General features: G+C 40.7%; 1 protein-coding gene across 6 annotated transcripts in view; it reads left to right on the top strand.

Moving 5' to 3' along the window:
• Window positions 1-13162, top strand: part of CEP112 (centrosomal protein 112) — a 157814-nt gene that overhangs the window by 106220 nt on the left and 38432 nt on the right. For all 6 annotated transcript variants that reach the window (XM_032129016.1, XM_032129013.1, XM_032129015.1 and 3 more), the window contains 2 exons: window positions 6885-6947; window positions 10632-10781. In XM_032129016.1, the coding sequence (XP_031984907.1) occupies window positions 6885-6947; window positions 10632-10781 (213 nt within the window). The remainder of the gene's footprint in view (window positions 1-6884; window positions 6948-10631; window positions 10782-13162) is intronic.

The following is a 13162-nucleotide window of genomic DNA, read 5'->3' as shown; positions in this document are numbered from 1 at the left end:
GGAGAGGAGTGAAGTGCCTGCGTAGCAGAGTGTCCAGTATTTCTCAGGGATAAAGGCAGCTTGTCAAAGGTCAGGTAATTCTTGTTGGGTGCATGTTTTCTTTGTTAAAGCTCTGAAAAAGAACATGCCACCACTTTTGATACAATATCTGAAACCCAGTTTAAATAATCATTTTTGTTTAGTTGCACGGAACAGAAGAAAACCAGGAAATATTAAGAAGGTAATCCAGGAATGTATTTGTGATTTAGGGACCCTAAAGTGGAGAGTGCTGCAGTCTCCCCATCTTGGCTAGGTTACTCTATCTCATTTGAGTGTTGAGCTGTAGGAAGAACTGTGCCATAACATAAAACTTGACCCAAAAGGTGGTGTGAATAGGAAGTGAATAGGAATCTCGAACCCAGCTGCCCAGTGTGATGGATGGCAGATGAGAAGCAGTGACATCTGTGATGATCACTTGAATATCTTCATTTGCAGGAATCTGTCACCACAAAGCACAATGCCGATTTTGCCGACAGTCATCTGATGATTGATGAGAGTAAATCAAACGAAAATCAGCCGTCTTTGCCTGTGCTGCCCATGATCCCAGCCCAGAGCTTATCATACCCACACAATCTTTTGGCAAAATGTCCCAGAACAGCTTCAGATTAAACCACAGTTCTCTGCCTGTCCTTTAAGTGCCTGATGCACTCACCAGTATTGTCTTCTGTGAAGGGTAGTTCAAGCATTAAACAACTGCATGTGGTAAACCCAGGCTGTTAGTCTGGTTTTAAATCCTTGTCTTATATGCGAAGCTGGTATTTTAGGCCAGTTTGTTTTAAAATAATATGCCTGGCTGACAGCAATATTGACTGGAAATCAGCATCAGTGATGCTGGGGAATATTTAGATGCTCAGTAAATCCATGAAGGGAATAAAGGTGTCCTGGTGTAAGGCTGGTGTAACTTGGGCATCAGCCACCCTGCAGCTGGAGTCCCACAGAAGACTTTCTGGGAGAGTTAAATGTCTGTATTTAGTTCCTCCACATAATTTCAGAATTATTAGAAATACTCTGTTGGTTTAAATGAAAAGTCTGGAATTTGGAGTTTTCCTAAGGCACAGTTTGCAGAAGCAGTTTCTCAGTGGGCCCCCATTAAGCACAGAATTACAATGTGCTGCAGAAAGGCAATTCTCTGTGCAGGTACTGTCAAAGTCATTTCTATTCATTCCTGGGTTTTTCCCAATGAAAAGTACTTCACACATGAATGAGAGGGTTTTTTCTCCTAAAGATGTATGTTTAATGAAAAAAAAATAAAAAGGAAAAGATTTGTAGACCTCCAAAAGTGAAATGTAAAATAGAATATTAATAGGATTTTGGGATTTCTATCATTCACTTTCAAAACCCTTGAAGTCATTTGGTACTTGACTAATTATTCTGTTAACATCATTTTGGGTATTCAGCTATTTTTAATGGTCTTTTGGGTGGTTCAGATTACATATCTGAACTGGTGTGCTATTTTCACTGCTGAACAGAGATCCAGCTTTCATTTTTGTCTGATTGGTGGGGAGAGCAGGAGAAAGAACAGGAGTATTGGTGTAGGAAGTCACCCACTGTCAGTATTAGAAGCACATAAGGAAAATGCATGTTTCAGGCTTTGAGTCCGAATGGAATTTTTATGTACAATCAGATGAACATTAAAGGCAATCTGCTGATCTCTGAAGTTTAAACAGATATTATACAGAGGGTTTTAACATACTTCTTAACAAAGATTTCCACCGTTAGCTGTTCTGAAGGTCATTTTCTTCTGACATCTATCAAATTGCACAATCTTGAATTTTGGTACAAAGCATAATGCTGTCAAACTTAAAATAGAAATATTCCAGAATGTGGAGTGGTGTGTTGTTTTTTGAGGTAAATGGGCCCCATTTACATTAGTTCTTTGATGTTAAATTCCTTGCTGCACATCAGAGAACAGTTGCTCTTCCCTGGAGCAAGTTTTCTTTCTTCTTCTTCCCCCACCCTTTGATTTTTTCCTCCTTTTTTTCTTCTTCTTTTTTTTTTTTTTTTAAGTTTGCTTACACTTTTATCTAACTAATTATGGAGGATCAGCTTATGGATGGCCACTTTTAGCTAGTTGCAGGCATTCTGAAAAATGATTCTTTCATATCTAGTACCCTAAGCAGAAAACTTCTTAAATCTGCTACTTCTCTATCAGTGAATATGGTGGGGTGTGTGTGTATATATAAAACTCTAGTTATGAGAGCTGTTTCCAAAGCTGGAAGATAGAGAAACATGGAATTATTTAGGTTGGAAAAGACCTCTAAGGTCATCAAGTCCAACCATAAACCCAACATTGCCAAGCCCATCACTAAACCATGATTTTTTGTGTTGGAAGGGGCCTTAAAGCCCATCCAGTGCCACCCCTGCCATGGGCAGGGACACCTCCCACTGTCCCAGGTTGCTCCAAGCCCTGTCCAACCTGGCCTTGGGCACTGCCAGGCACGGGGCAGCCCCAGCTGCTCTGGGCACCCTGTGCCAGGGCCTCCCCACCCTCCCAGGGAAGGATTTCTTCCCAGTATCTAACACTGTGCACAGATTTGTAATGTTCCAAAGATTCTCAACAGCTTCATTTTTGATAAACATCCAAGACTTCCCAAATGCCTCCATGGATGTTGCTGGAGGATGGAATTGTCCTCGTGGCTGCCAACCCCAAAGTGCAGCTGGAGCAGATGGACCCGGGAGTGACCTTGGGGCTGTTTAGGGCTTGTGCTCCATTGAGTGGAACTGGAACTAAAAATTCCCTCTGATACACCTCATACTTTAAAAATAGCTAATAAATAATTTGTAATTAGGGTAGGACACGGTGTGCTTTTGTGGTGTGGTCCTGTCATAGATCCTGTGCTCTTTTACTGATGCTGTTCTGTTTCATGAAAGGAGAAAGTGAAAATGGGGCTGTGTTAGAAGAGCAGCCATTAATTCAGACACCATGTCTGTAGTGCTAATAACAGTTTTAATTTTTACGTGAAATGTTTTGTTGAAGTCGATGCAGTTTTGCTCGGCAACCACAATATGATGCTTGAGGCTTGTGAAAGAATTATAGCTGGTTTTTAAAACCAATTAACTGCAACAAGGACATAATCTTTTTAATGCAAAAGTCCTCGCTCTGTAATGTAAAATAACTGCACGTTAACTTGTCATAATCAGATAATTTTAGCTAAAATATATATTGACTGTGTGAAACTAAACAGGAGTTAGTTTTTGAATCAGTGGAATTCCTCTGCAGCTTATCCAATTTAAACCTTTTTCATTATAAAAATGGATATTCCGATTTATATTTCTGACAAGCTTCTGCCAAGTGGGAATTTCAGCAGCCACCTCTTGCACATGGAAAACTGGTTTCAGACCATTAACTCTATTTGCAGTACTGCCCATTGCTATAAAAAGAGCCCGACTTTAATGAATACTGGCTGAGCCTCCAAATGTTCACCTTCCACTTGAATTCTTATTCATTATGTTTCTGACATAGCATGTAACCTGAAAGGGAGGGAATGCCCTTAAAATAATTCAGAAACAGCTCGTGCTTCCTCCAGCACATGAACCCAGCAGCCAGATGGAAAAGAAGGAGCCCAGGAAACTGCTGTGTTTGCCCAGGCCAGTGTGAACCTTCTCCTTGTGGAGATAAATGTGACATAAATCCCCCCCGATGTTCCCTGCACAGATCTCTGTGTGCATTTACTCATTCCTTAAAACAAAAAAGAGTTAAAAGGCATTTTTTTGTGTGTAGCAGTGCTACCTCTGCCCCAGGGAAGGTGGTTTGTGTCTCCCTTGGTTGCAAAGCAACAGCCTATATAAAGAGGTATTAAATTAGTTTTAGTTGCAGGTTTTAAGAAAGGAGAAGCTTCATATTTCTGCAGTTAAAAGATGGCAGTGGAAAAGAGGGTGCCCAGGCAGCCCCATGAGTTGGATCTTTTCAGCTGAGCAGTGCTGTAAATTGTGGTCTCTGCCTTCATCAGAGCTGCTTGTGTGGTTTGTGATGATGCAAGAGCTGTTGGGTGTTACAGACCTCAGGGAAAAGCTGAAGTCAGCAGGAGCCACAGAATCATGGAATGGTTTGGATTGGAAGGGACCTTAAAGCCCATCCAGTCCCACCCCTGCCACGGGCAGGGACACCTTCCCTTATCCCAGGTTGCTCCAAGCCCTGTCCAAACTGGCCTTGGACACTTCCAGGGATTCAGGGGCGGGCACAGCTTCTCTGGGCACCCTATGCCAGGGCCTCACAATCCTCACAGGGAACAATTCCTTCCCAATATCCCATCCATCCCTGCCCTCTGGCAGTGGGAAGCCATCCCCCCTTTTCCCATCACCCTTGTGAAAAGTTCCTCTCCAGCCTTCCTGTTAGACTTCCTAAGGTACTGGCAGGGAGTGTCCATGGTTTTTGGTGCCACCAGGCCAATGTCACCAGTTTTAGACAACCTGAGCCCCTCTAGATGTGCTCGTGCCATCTCCAGTGGAAGCTTTGGTAGCTTAGTACTCTCAAATTCAGACCCCTCCATTAGGGATGTTTGGGACTGGAAGTAAATGCAAGAATTTATGGTTTGTTGGTGACCAGGAGACAAAGCTTATAAATATTTTGCTAACTGGAAGTTGTTAAAGCCATTATAAAATAAAATGTTGCAATTCCTTTTAAGTAAACTGGTAGGATGTCCATTCTTTGCTTTTTGTTAGGAATAAAACACTGAAATTCGGCGTATCTTTCTTTTGGATCACCTCTGTCCTGTCTCTCAGAGGTCAGCCTGATTCCACTCAGTGTGAACAAACAAATTCTAATTTGTTTATGGAACTCATGAGTGGTTTTTTATTATTTATTGGAATTTCTTCTGTGGGTTCAGGAGTTTATAAAGCTGCTTCTATGAAAGATGAGGACTTTTACCCCAGGCAAGTTGAGCGAGAGCAGCTGTAACGTGATCTGTGCAGTGCCTTGCTGACGAGTCCCTCTCCCTTTCTGGGAGTAACAGTAATTTATGCTGGTGCTGTAATTTATTTTTTTACTTTTTTTCTCTAAAGATAAACTGGCAGTTTCAGTCACTTTATGACATGCAGGGGTGGTAAAACATCATCTGAAACTAGGCTGCAGTACAATGGAACGAGTGTTAATGTGGGTCAGCCTGAGTACAAGGAGAAACAGAGCATGGACAGAGCTCCCTGGGATAACTGGTGCTGTGTCACCACTCCTTTTATTTATGCACCCCCACCATGGGCCCTTACAGTGTCTGTGGTTCGCTTTTGAGTGATAAATGTAGGAAAAGTGAAATTTAATTTGTCTGGGGCTCCAGAATTCTTCTAGATGTGTTTTAAACCAGTGTGTATTGCCATTATCTCTGTTTATTACTAAACCATAATGTTATCTCAAAAATGATGCACAAATTTGATAATTGGTTTTGATTAACGTTTTTAATAGATTCCTTAATACCAACAAACAGATGGAGACATCCATATGTTTCATAATTTTGGAATTTGAAGGGATTCAGGATCTGAAATTGTGATTTCATATAAAGTTTAGGATTACTTTGAACTGGCTGTAATATTCTTACACTGAGCTGCACCTTACAGAACTGCCCGGATTGCTGAAGATGATTCCAGCCCTACCATGACGATCCGGAAATGCTCTGCAGCTCTAAGCTCCTCAATTTATAGCCCAGTAAAATCAATAAGACTCTTTGCCTGCCTGAAATCCCTGGTGTTTGCTGAAATGGAGTCTGAGCCTTGCAGCTGGATCCACGCAGGGTTCAGAGGCTTTGGGGGCCCCTGTGGTTTCTCTGGTCCCCCCGAAGAGGTGCTGGCGGGAGCCGGTGTTTGGGCGCTGGATGCGGTGCCGTAAAACTCAGGACGACAGATCAAAGGTTTGAGCAGGAGGTCAGATAGATTTTGAAAACTTAATCAGCTTAAATTTGCTTCAGAACTCAGCTGCACGATATTCTGTCCCCCCTAAGAAAATATTTGTCTTAGACACCTGTCCTGAAGTTTGAGAGCCAAGAAGACGAGAGCACCGAGCAGTTCACCTGAGGACAGCATTGTGGGGCTGGGCTGGGCTGGTTTCTGCAAGAAAAATACAAACCTGGTTTCTCTCCTGAAAGGAAATTGCATTTATTTTTTATTAATATCACTACTATAAAATTATTTCTGAACTTAAATTATTTGAGGAAAAAAAACCTTGAGAGCTATTTATCCTGGGGTTATAGAAATATTTGCTTGTTGGATTCTGATATGACCAAGCAGCCTTGTTTTCAGTTCTTTAGCTCTGAGTTGTGAAAAAAAATGCTGTGGTGAGGAAAGAGCTGTATGTCCAAGCTGGTTCAGCTGCATCTTGGGTGGATTTTCAGTGTAATCCCCACCTTTCCCTAGGAAGGGATGAGGAATGGGACAAAGGACAGTTACAGAACTGAGAGGTGAAGCTGTGTCCCCCATGTCGCACTGTGCCCTGGCAGCCTCTGTCTGGACTTTCTCCTCAGTTTTTCCCCTCTGTTCAGAAACAAACTCATCCTGATAAACTCATTTGTGTGTGTTGCCCCCTTCCCCAGACACACAGACACACACACACACAGACACACACACACACTCATTCTCTCATTTTTTTTTCTTTTTTTAATCCACAGAACTCTTTATGTTTTTCTAATAATTGGCAGCAGAGGTACAATTTCTCCCCTCTTTTAAGTGATGAATAGTTGGCCCGAGATCAAAGCCCAGCCCTGGCGGTTTTTTGGCTGCCACAAAAGGGCGTTGGGGCTGGCGCGGGGCCGGCGCTCAGTGATAGGCATGTGGAGGAGGTGCCAAGCCCAGGGCCCGGTGGCAAAGTGTCTGTACACGTCCTCTGTCTGAGCTAACGGGGTTGTCTTTTGTGTGTGTTCCAGGCCAACAGCCAGCTGAAGCAGATGGAGGAGGAGTACAGCCAGAAACTGGCCAAGTCCTTGCAGGTAGGTGGCCAGGAGACAGGGAGCTCAGGTGAACCTGTTCCACTTGGAGACTTGATGAAAAGTGGAGTTGTTTCTGCTCTTAAGTCTTGACAACCGAGAGAAGTCGTAACCCAAATGTTACCAAATCAAACATCCAGTGTCTTCTTGCAGATTTTAACCAATAAACCACAGAGCTTTAAGCTGGCTGGAAAATACAGGTGGGTTTTTTTGAGTTCTGAATTTCATCTTTTTCATCTACATTGTCATCTCTCAAGGACCCAAGAGGACTGAGTCCTCCTTCAGCCCATGGGAAGGAAGGTGAGGTGCTCCAGCAGCCAGCACTGCTCATAGAACCAGAGACAGGTGCACAGCCAGGACTTAACATTTCATGTTAAAGGTGGTGTCACCCAAGGTTTCTTCATCTTTATCATTGATCCCCACCAGTTCTGCATTTCTGCCCAAAACAACACCTTGAGGAATGTCAGTGTCCTGGAGGCAGACTGGTTTTGACTTGAGTTTTTGTTCTTCAGAGAACTCAGAAGATGAAAATGAGTGTTGAATTTACATATATACTTAAAAATAGTAAGACAGGATGATTTTTACATACTTCAGCTTTCAGTTTGACTGACAGGTAGTACTGAAGTGTGAAAAATGATGGAGATGCAACCAGAAGTTAAGCTTTTAATAAGAAGAAAATTGCCCTGAGGATTTGTGTGGAAGTGTCATTCTCCTCATTGCTCCCAGCCACAGCAGAATGTCTGCCTTGCATTGCAAAGTGTGTTTGCAGCCAGTAATCCAATAATAGTCTTGTAAAATCAATAAAAACACTACAAAGAAGGGTTTAGCAGCCTCTAAACTAGATAGAAGTGATCAGTGAGACAATAACAAGAAACTGCAAACTTTACTGTTTTACCAACGCTTCAAAAATATTTAAAACTCTTGATTTCAGCTTTTCAGCTCCTTTGAGTCTCATTCTCTGTAACACTTGTCCAAAACTGTGACTTCAGTTGTTTTGGTGACATTTATTGGCTGTCACTTTTTCACACTGCGTTTATCAGAATCATTGGTAAATGTCTTTATATTCTAAAATCTAATGTGTATTTTTACACATTTATTTGCATGCAGAGAGGTTGTAGAGTCTCCATCCTTGGAGATTCTTAAAACCTGGACTGGGCTGATCCTGAACAACCAGCTCTGGGTGATACTTCTTTAAACTGGTCCGTTCCACCCTCACCAATTCCACGATTCTGTGGTAAATCAGAGAGAATGTTCTCTTTCCTAAATACCTTTTCAGTAACTTTAAATTAGTAATTTAGTCGTTTTTGAGAGCCTTATTTATAAAGAAAGAAAAGAAGAGACAACAACAAAAAAACTTCTTATTTTTTATCTTTCCATCTGAACCTGAAATGCAGGAAATGGTTAAAGCTCAAAAAGTAACATTTAATCCGCATCAGACCTGAAGGAAGAGATCCCTTCCATTGCTACCTCTGTTTATCTTTTGTCATTATCACCCACATGGGAGTGGAATCAAGGCAGCCTATCCACGCCAGACACAATCCAGTGTCAATACAAAAATGGTTCATGGTCCATTTTTAAAAAGACAGTTGGAATAATTGAAGCATTTCTGAATTTTTAAGCAAGGGATGAGGGAAATTGCTTTAATTGTTGCAGCGGGAACACGTAGGTAGTGTAGGGCAAGGTAAGAACTCTTTAACCTAAATGTCATAATAAATTTTGTCAGACTGACATTTATTGGCCTGCAGAATAGTCTCAAGATGGAAAAATCTGGGGACGTGTTTTGTATTAAGGTGGCTTTGCTGTAGCTGGAACATTTTATTGGGGAGAGCTGGACCCAGTTCCTCGGCACTTTCTGGGGCAGACACAACACATCCATCATCTCTCAGGGCTGTTTGGCTCAATAAAGCAGTTTCACCCTGATGTCTGAATTTCTTTACTTGTGTGGGTTTAAATCAATCCCCCAAGTTACTTGGACATAGTTGGGTTTGGGGTTTTTTTGTATCTTGCTAGTAATAATTGGTCGATCGCAACTTTTCTTGTGGTTGCGTTGCTGACAACATCTGTCTAATCTTACTCTCTGTGGCCTCTTGGAACATTCACTTTTAACACGCACACAGAGAAGATACTTCAAGAAATTTCATCTGAAGTTTATACAAAGTAAATAGAAATTTTTGCTCTGAAAGGTACTGCACAAAGCAGATCTTTCTTCATCAATTCCTGCTGAAATTTCCTTGCATGCATTGCAGAACTCATGTGCTAGACCAGGGTCTTAACCCAGTAAAGGCTTTAAATCTCAGTTTTGTCTTATATTGAGGAGTTTGTTACTTTGTTTGCTTTTAAAGTAACAAAATGGGACACAAAATTCTATAGGTTTGCATGGCTTCAAGTTGTTATCTTAATAATTTATATGATCCATTGCTTTCTTCTGCTTTCTCCTGCACACCAGGTAAAACCACATTTCTGCAAATTATCTGTCTTCTAAACAATGACCTAAACTGCAAACCCAGAGACACTGCTTAATTCTGGCTAGAGAGTTACACCCTGTCCATATAATCTCTAAACTTTGGCATAGTGGTCTCAAAAACCCTTCCTTTTAGTGGGTATTATCTTTTTAAAGATGTATTTGTTTTTTAGAAAAGCAATACAGAAATACAAAGATAGGTTTTACACATAATCTGGGTTACTTCCTGGGATTTTCAGGTAGGTAGAGAAATAAATTTACTACAGGGTTTTAGTCAGGTCTTTTCCCCTTTCTCACTGATATTAGTACTTTCATTTGTAGTGCATTTCTTCTTACACTAGTCCTGGCCTATTATTAGGGGGTTTTTAACTGGGTTTTTTTCCTAAATAACCATGTAATTAATGTAGTTAAATGTTTCTCTGCCAGTAAGGAGGCCTGGCAAATACTGGACTGCCTGTGTGTTAAAGTGCTTTTAGAATTAGACTATTATACGCTGCTACAGCAGCTTAACCTTAAGCTTGAATATATACATTAAAGTCAGTTACTCTCCCACATGTTTAAGTGCTTTTCTGTGTGATGACATGTCAGTATAAAATTCTGTAAATATGCCTGAAGGATCAGGGTTAGTTACGACTTTGCCCAGTGATGAAAAAGGTAGAACAAATACAATTCAACAAATCACGAGTGAATCACCTAAAAGGTCTAGATGAAGGTCCTAGATGTGGAGTCAGGTCCCCACTGTATTGCTCAGCAAAATTTGCTCCTTTCAGCAGCTCAGAAATTTCACTGTCAAGTTTAAATTTCAGTCCAGTGTGTGAACGTGGGTGTTTTTCTTCTCAGCAGTATCAAGCTGTAAAATTTCCTCCTGGAAGAGGAGCACCACCAGCCCAATGTAAACTCACACTCCTGCTTTCGGAGCGGTGGGAGACGGGGAACAGGCTTGAGTATGAAGATCACAGATGTGCTTTGTTCTCATAAGTAAATATTTTGGAATGTCTTAGTGGAAAACACTTCCAAATATTTTGTGTTCAGCGATTCTTGTCATTTAGAGCCTTGCTCTATTCCTTTTCTCTGCGTGGAATTTCATGCCCTGCTAGTGTGCAGGGTGCTAATTTCAAACATCCAGCTTGCACAGCAGAGCTTGCCAGTGCCATGTTTATATAAAAAAACATGCAAAATACATGTCTTTTACTGAGGGGAGCTTTAACATGCTGCTTTCTTTTCAGGAGATAGCTGAACTGAAGACAACCATTTCCTCCCTGACAGAGGAGAACAGCCGGCAGCAGCTTGCGGCGGAGCAGCGGCTCCAGGAAGTTGCACAGAAGTTGGAAGATGAGAAGCAGCAGCTGATGACAGATAATGACAGAGCAATCAAGGTAATCTGGGGATTTCAGTCGCTGATGCCTGGGTGAGGGTAATTAAAAGTTCTGAATGCAGGAATGGTTCCTGTTCACACAGTGCTCACCCAGACATCCCCAGACCTTGGCTTTGATGGAGCTGATGACTCAGGCTCCCTTTCCTCTAGCTGATCCTATGCCTGCATAAAACGCCTGGATTTGGCAAATCTAATCCATCCACATCAGTCAAATACTTGAATCTTTCCTGTTCTCTTTCTTTTTGTACTGGCCCTGATGTTTTAGTGTATTTTCAGCACCTTTATGCTGTGCTTTCAGGGCTTGAAAGAGAGGAAAGGTGAAAAGTAGGAGAGTGAGGCAGCAGCATGGCCTGGGCTGCAGCCTGGTTTTCACAAACCTTCCCAACTTTCATGTTTAAGGCTGCATTGAAGGAAAGTTTGTCCTTAGCCTCCATTGAAAAATATAAGCAAAGTCTATGCTGAATGTTAATGGAATAAAGTGTTTGTTAACTATAGTTTTGTTTGTTGGATTTATACATATTTTGCATTAGAATTGCATTCTTTGGCCTTTTTCATTAAGACTGAATAGCCAGATTCTGTTCTTGCTGTTTTGACACCTTGACTCGAAGTGGCTGCAGAGAATCCCACCTGTGGAAGTGAGCAGAATTAGTTTGTAAACATTTTTTTTCTTCTCGGAGTAGTAAAGAGCAATGGAAAAATTTTGAAACTCATGTAATCTGCTCATGTTGGCAATGAAAATGCCTCATGAGCGGGTGTCTAGATGAAGGAAATTCCTTTTCCTTTGTAAAGACATTTACTTGTACCAAAGAATTACATTATTAAATGTAAGAACTCATGAAAAAATCAACTCCTACAATTTACCTAATTTTTTGTGCCTAAGAGATACCGTGGAAGGTTTTAAATGTTGGAAATCTGTTGGATTGTGGTACAGTTAGTGCTGTCCTCTATATTGGAATGACTTGCATTAGGTTGTCATTACTGTCCCATCATCTGCAGTGTGCTTTTCCGTTTCTTTCATCAATTTTTTAATGATAATTTTTTTCTTAAGGAAAAAGTCTGCCTATATTTGTGTGTTTGTTGAGGAAAAGAATTTTCTTTCTGATCATTCTGTGAAAGATGTAACTATAAAAACGTTGGCTCTAATCTGTTACCCAAATGGAATCACCACAGGTAGGTTATTTTGTCACCAGACTCTGCAGATAGAACACAGGTAAATCACATTATTTTCAGGTCCAAGTGAATTTTTACCACTTAGGAACATGGACTATTTGTAGTTCACTTTTCCAGTGGCCACCAAGATCTGCAGAAACCCTGTGACAGTGGAATCATCTTCCACAGAGTCAGAAACACAGTGTAATTCAAGTTATCATGGTACCTTCTTGAGTTACATGTTGGAAAAACATGGTTTAGACTCTTCAGCAGCTTTTTTCTTCTGGTGCAAATTCTACTGTTGAATTTCTGGATTCACTTAAGTTACATTCAGTGGAATAATTCAGCTGTTGGCAACACCAGTTTTTGAACACTAGTGATTATAGGTGGTATGAAACCCTTCTGCATGTAAATCTGTGTTCAGCTATTATAAACTTAATTTTGATGTTATTACCTCACAATATAATGAAATCCATAAAAACCACAGGGAAATTCTGCACAGGATTTCTGAGCAGTGTCCCAGAGAGTTTTTAGCACTGGTGCTGGGAGTATGTTTTAAAAGATTTTGTCAACTTGGAGAAGAAATTGGAAGAGCTGTTTTGCTTGCAGTTCTTGAATTTTGTTTAGGATCATTAATACTGTACTTTTTTAAAAAAAATCTTCCTTTGAAACCACTGATTTAATGGAAATTTACTGAAATCCAGATCCCCAAGCAGAAAATTCCTAGGAAGCTAAAATGCTGTGTATACTTCTGGAAACAGAAAAAGGTGGTTTTAATATTTGATCACTTAGTATTTTTAAGAACCACACATATTTCTCGGCAAGCATATGCAGAAATACTTTGCTTTTTATTGGCCTGGGGGAAAAAAAAAGGTTTTGGTGAAAGTGGAATTCTGGATGTCCTGGAGATGGGGAACAACATCTAACCTAGGGTAAGCTGAAGACCTCGAGGGATGATTAAAGAAACATTCTACAAACAAAGGAATTCTTAATATGGTGTAAGCCTTCGAGGAGACTCAGTGTGGTAAAAGCTAATGAAAATACTATCATTAAAAAACAGCCTTTGCTAAATATAACATTGATTTAAACTAACATTGAGGAACAGATTGCAATTTCCTCTATTGGTATTGGGTGGCTTCCTGTAAGACCTTCCAATTATTATTTCCTTTCAAAGGGAGAAATACATTTTTACAGAAACCAACTGTCTCTCAGAGAAGTTTTGGATTTAGACAG

Source organism: Corvus moneduloides, chromosome 19 (assembly GCF_009650955.1).
Source record: "Corvus moneduloides isolate bCorMon1 chromosome 19, bCorMon1.pri, whole genome shotgun sequence".
NCBI lineage: Eukaryota > Metazoa > Chordata > Aves > Passeriformes > Corvidae > Corvus > Corvus moneduloides.
Note: the sequence above shows the minus strand (reverse complement) of the source record. Positions and strands in the feature narration are given on the sequence as shown.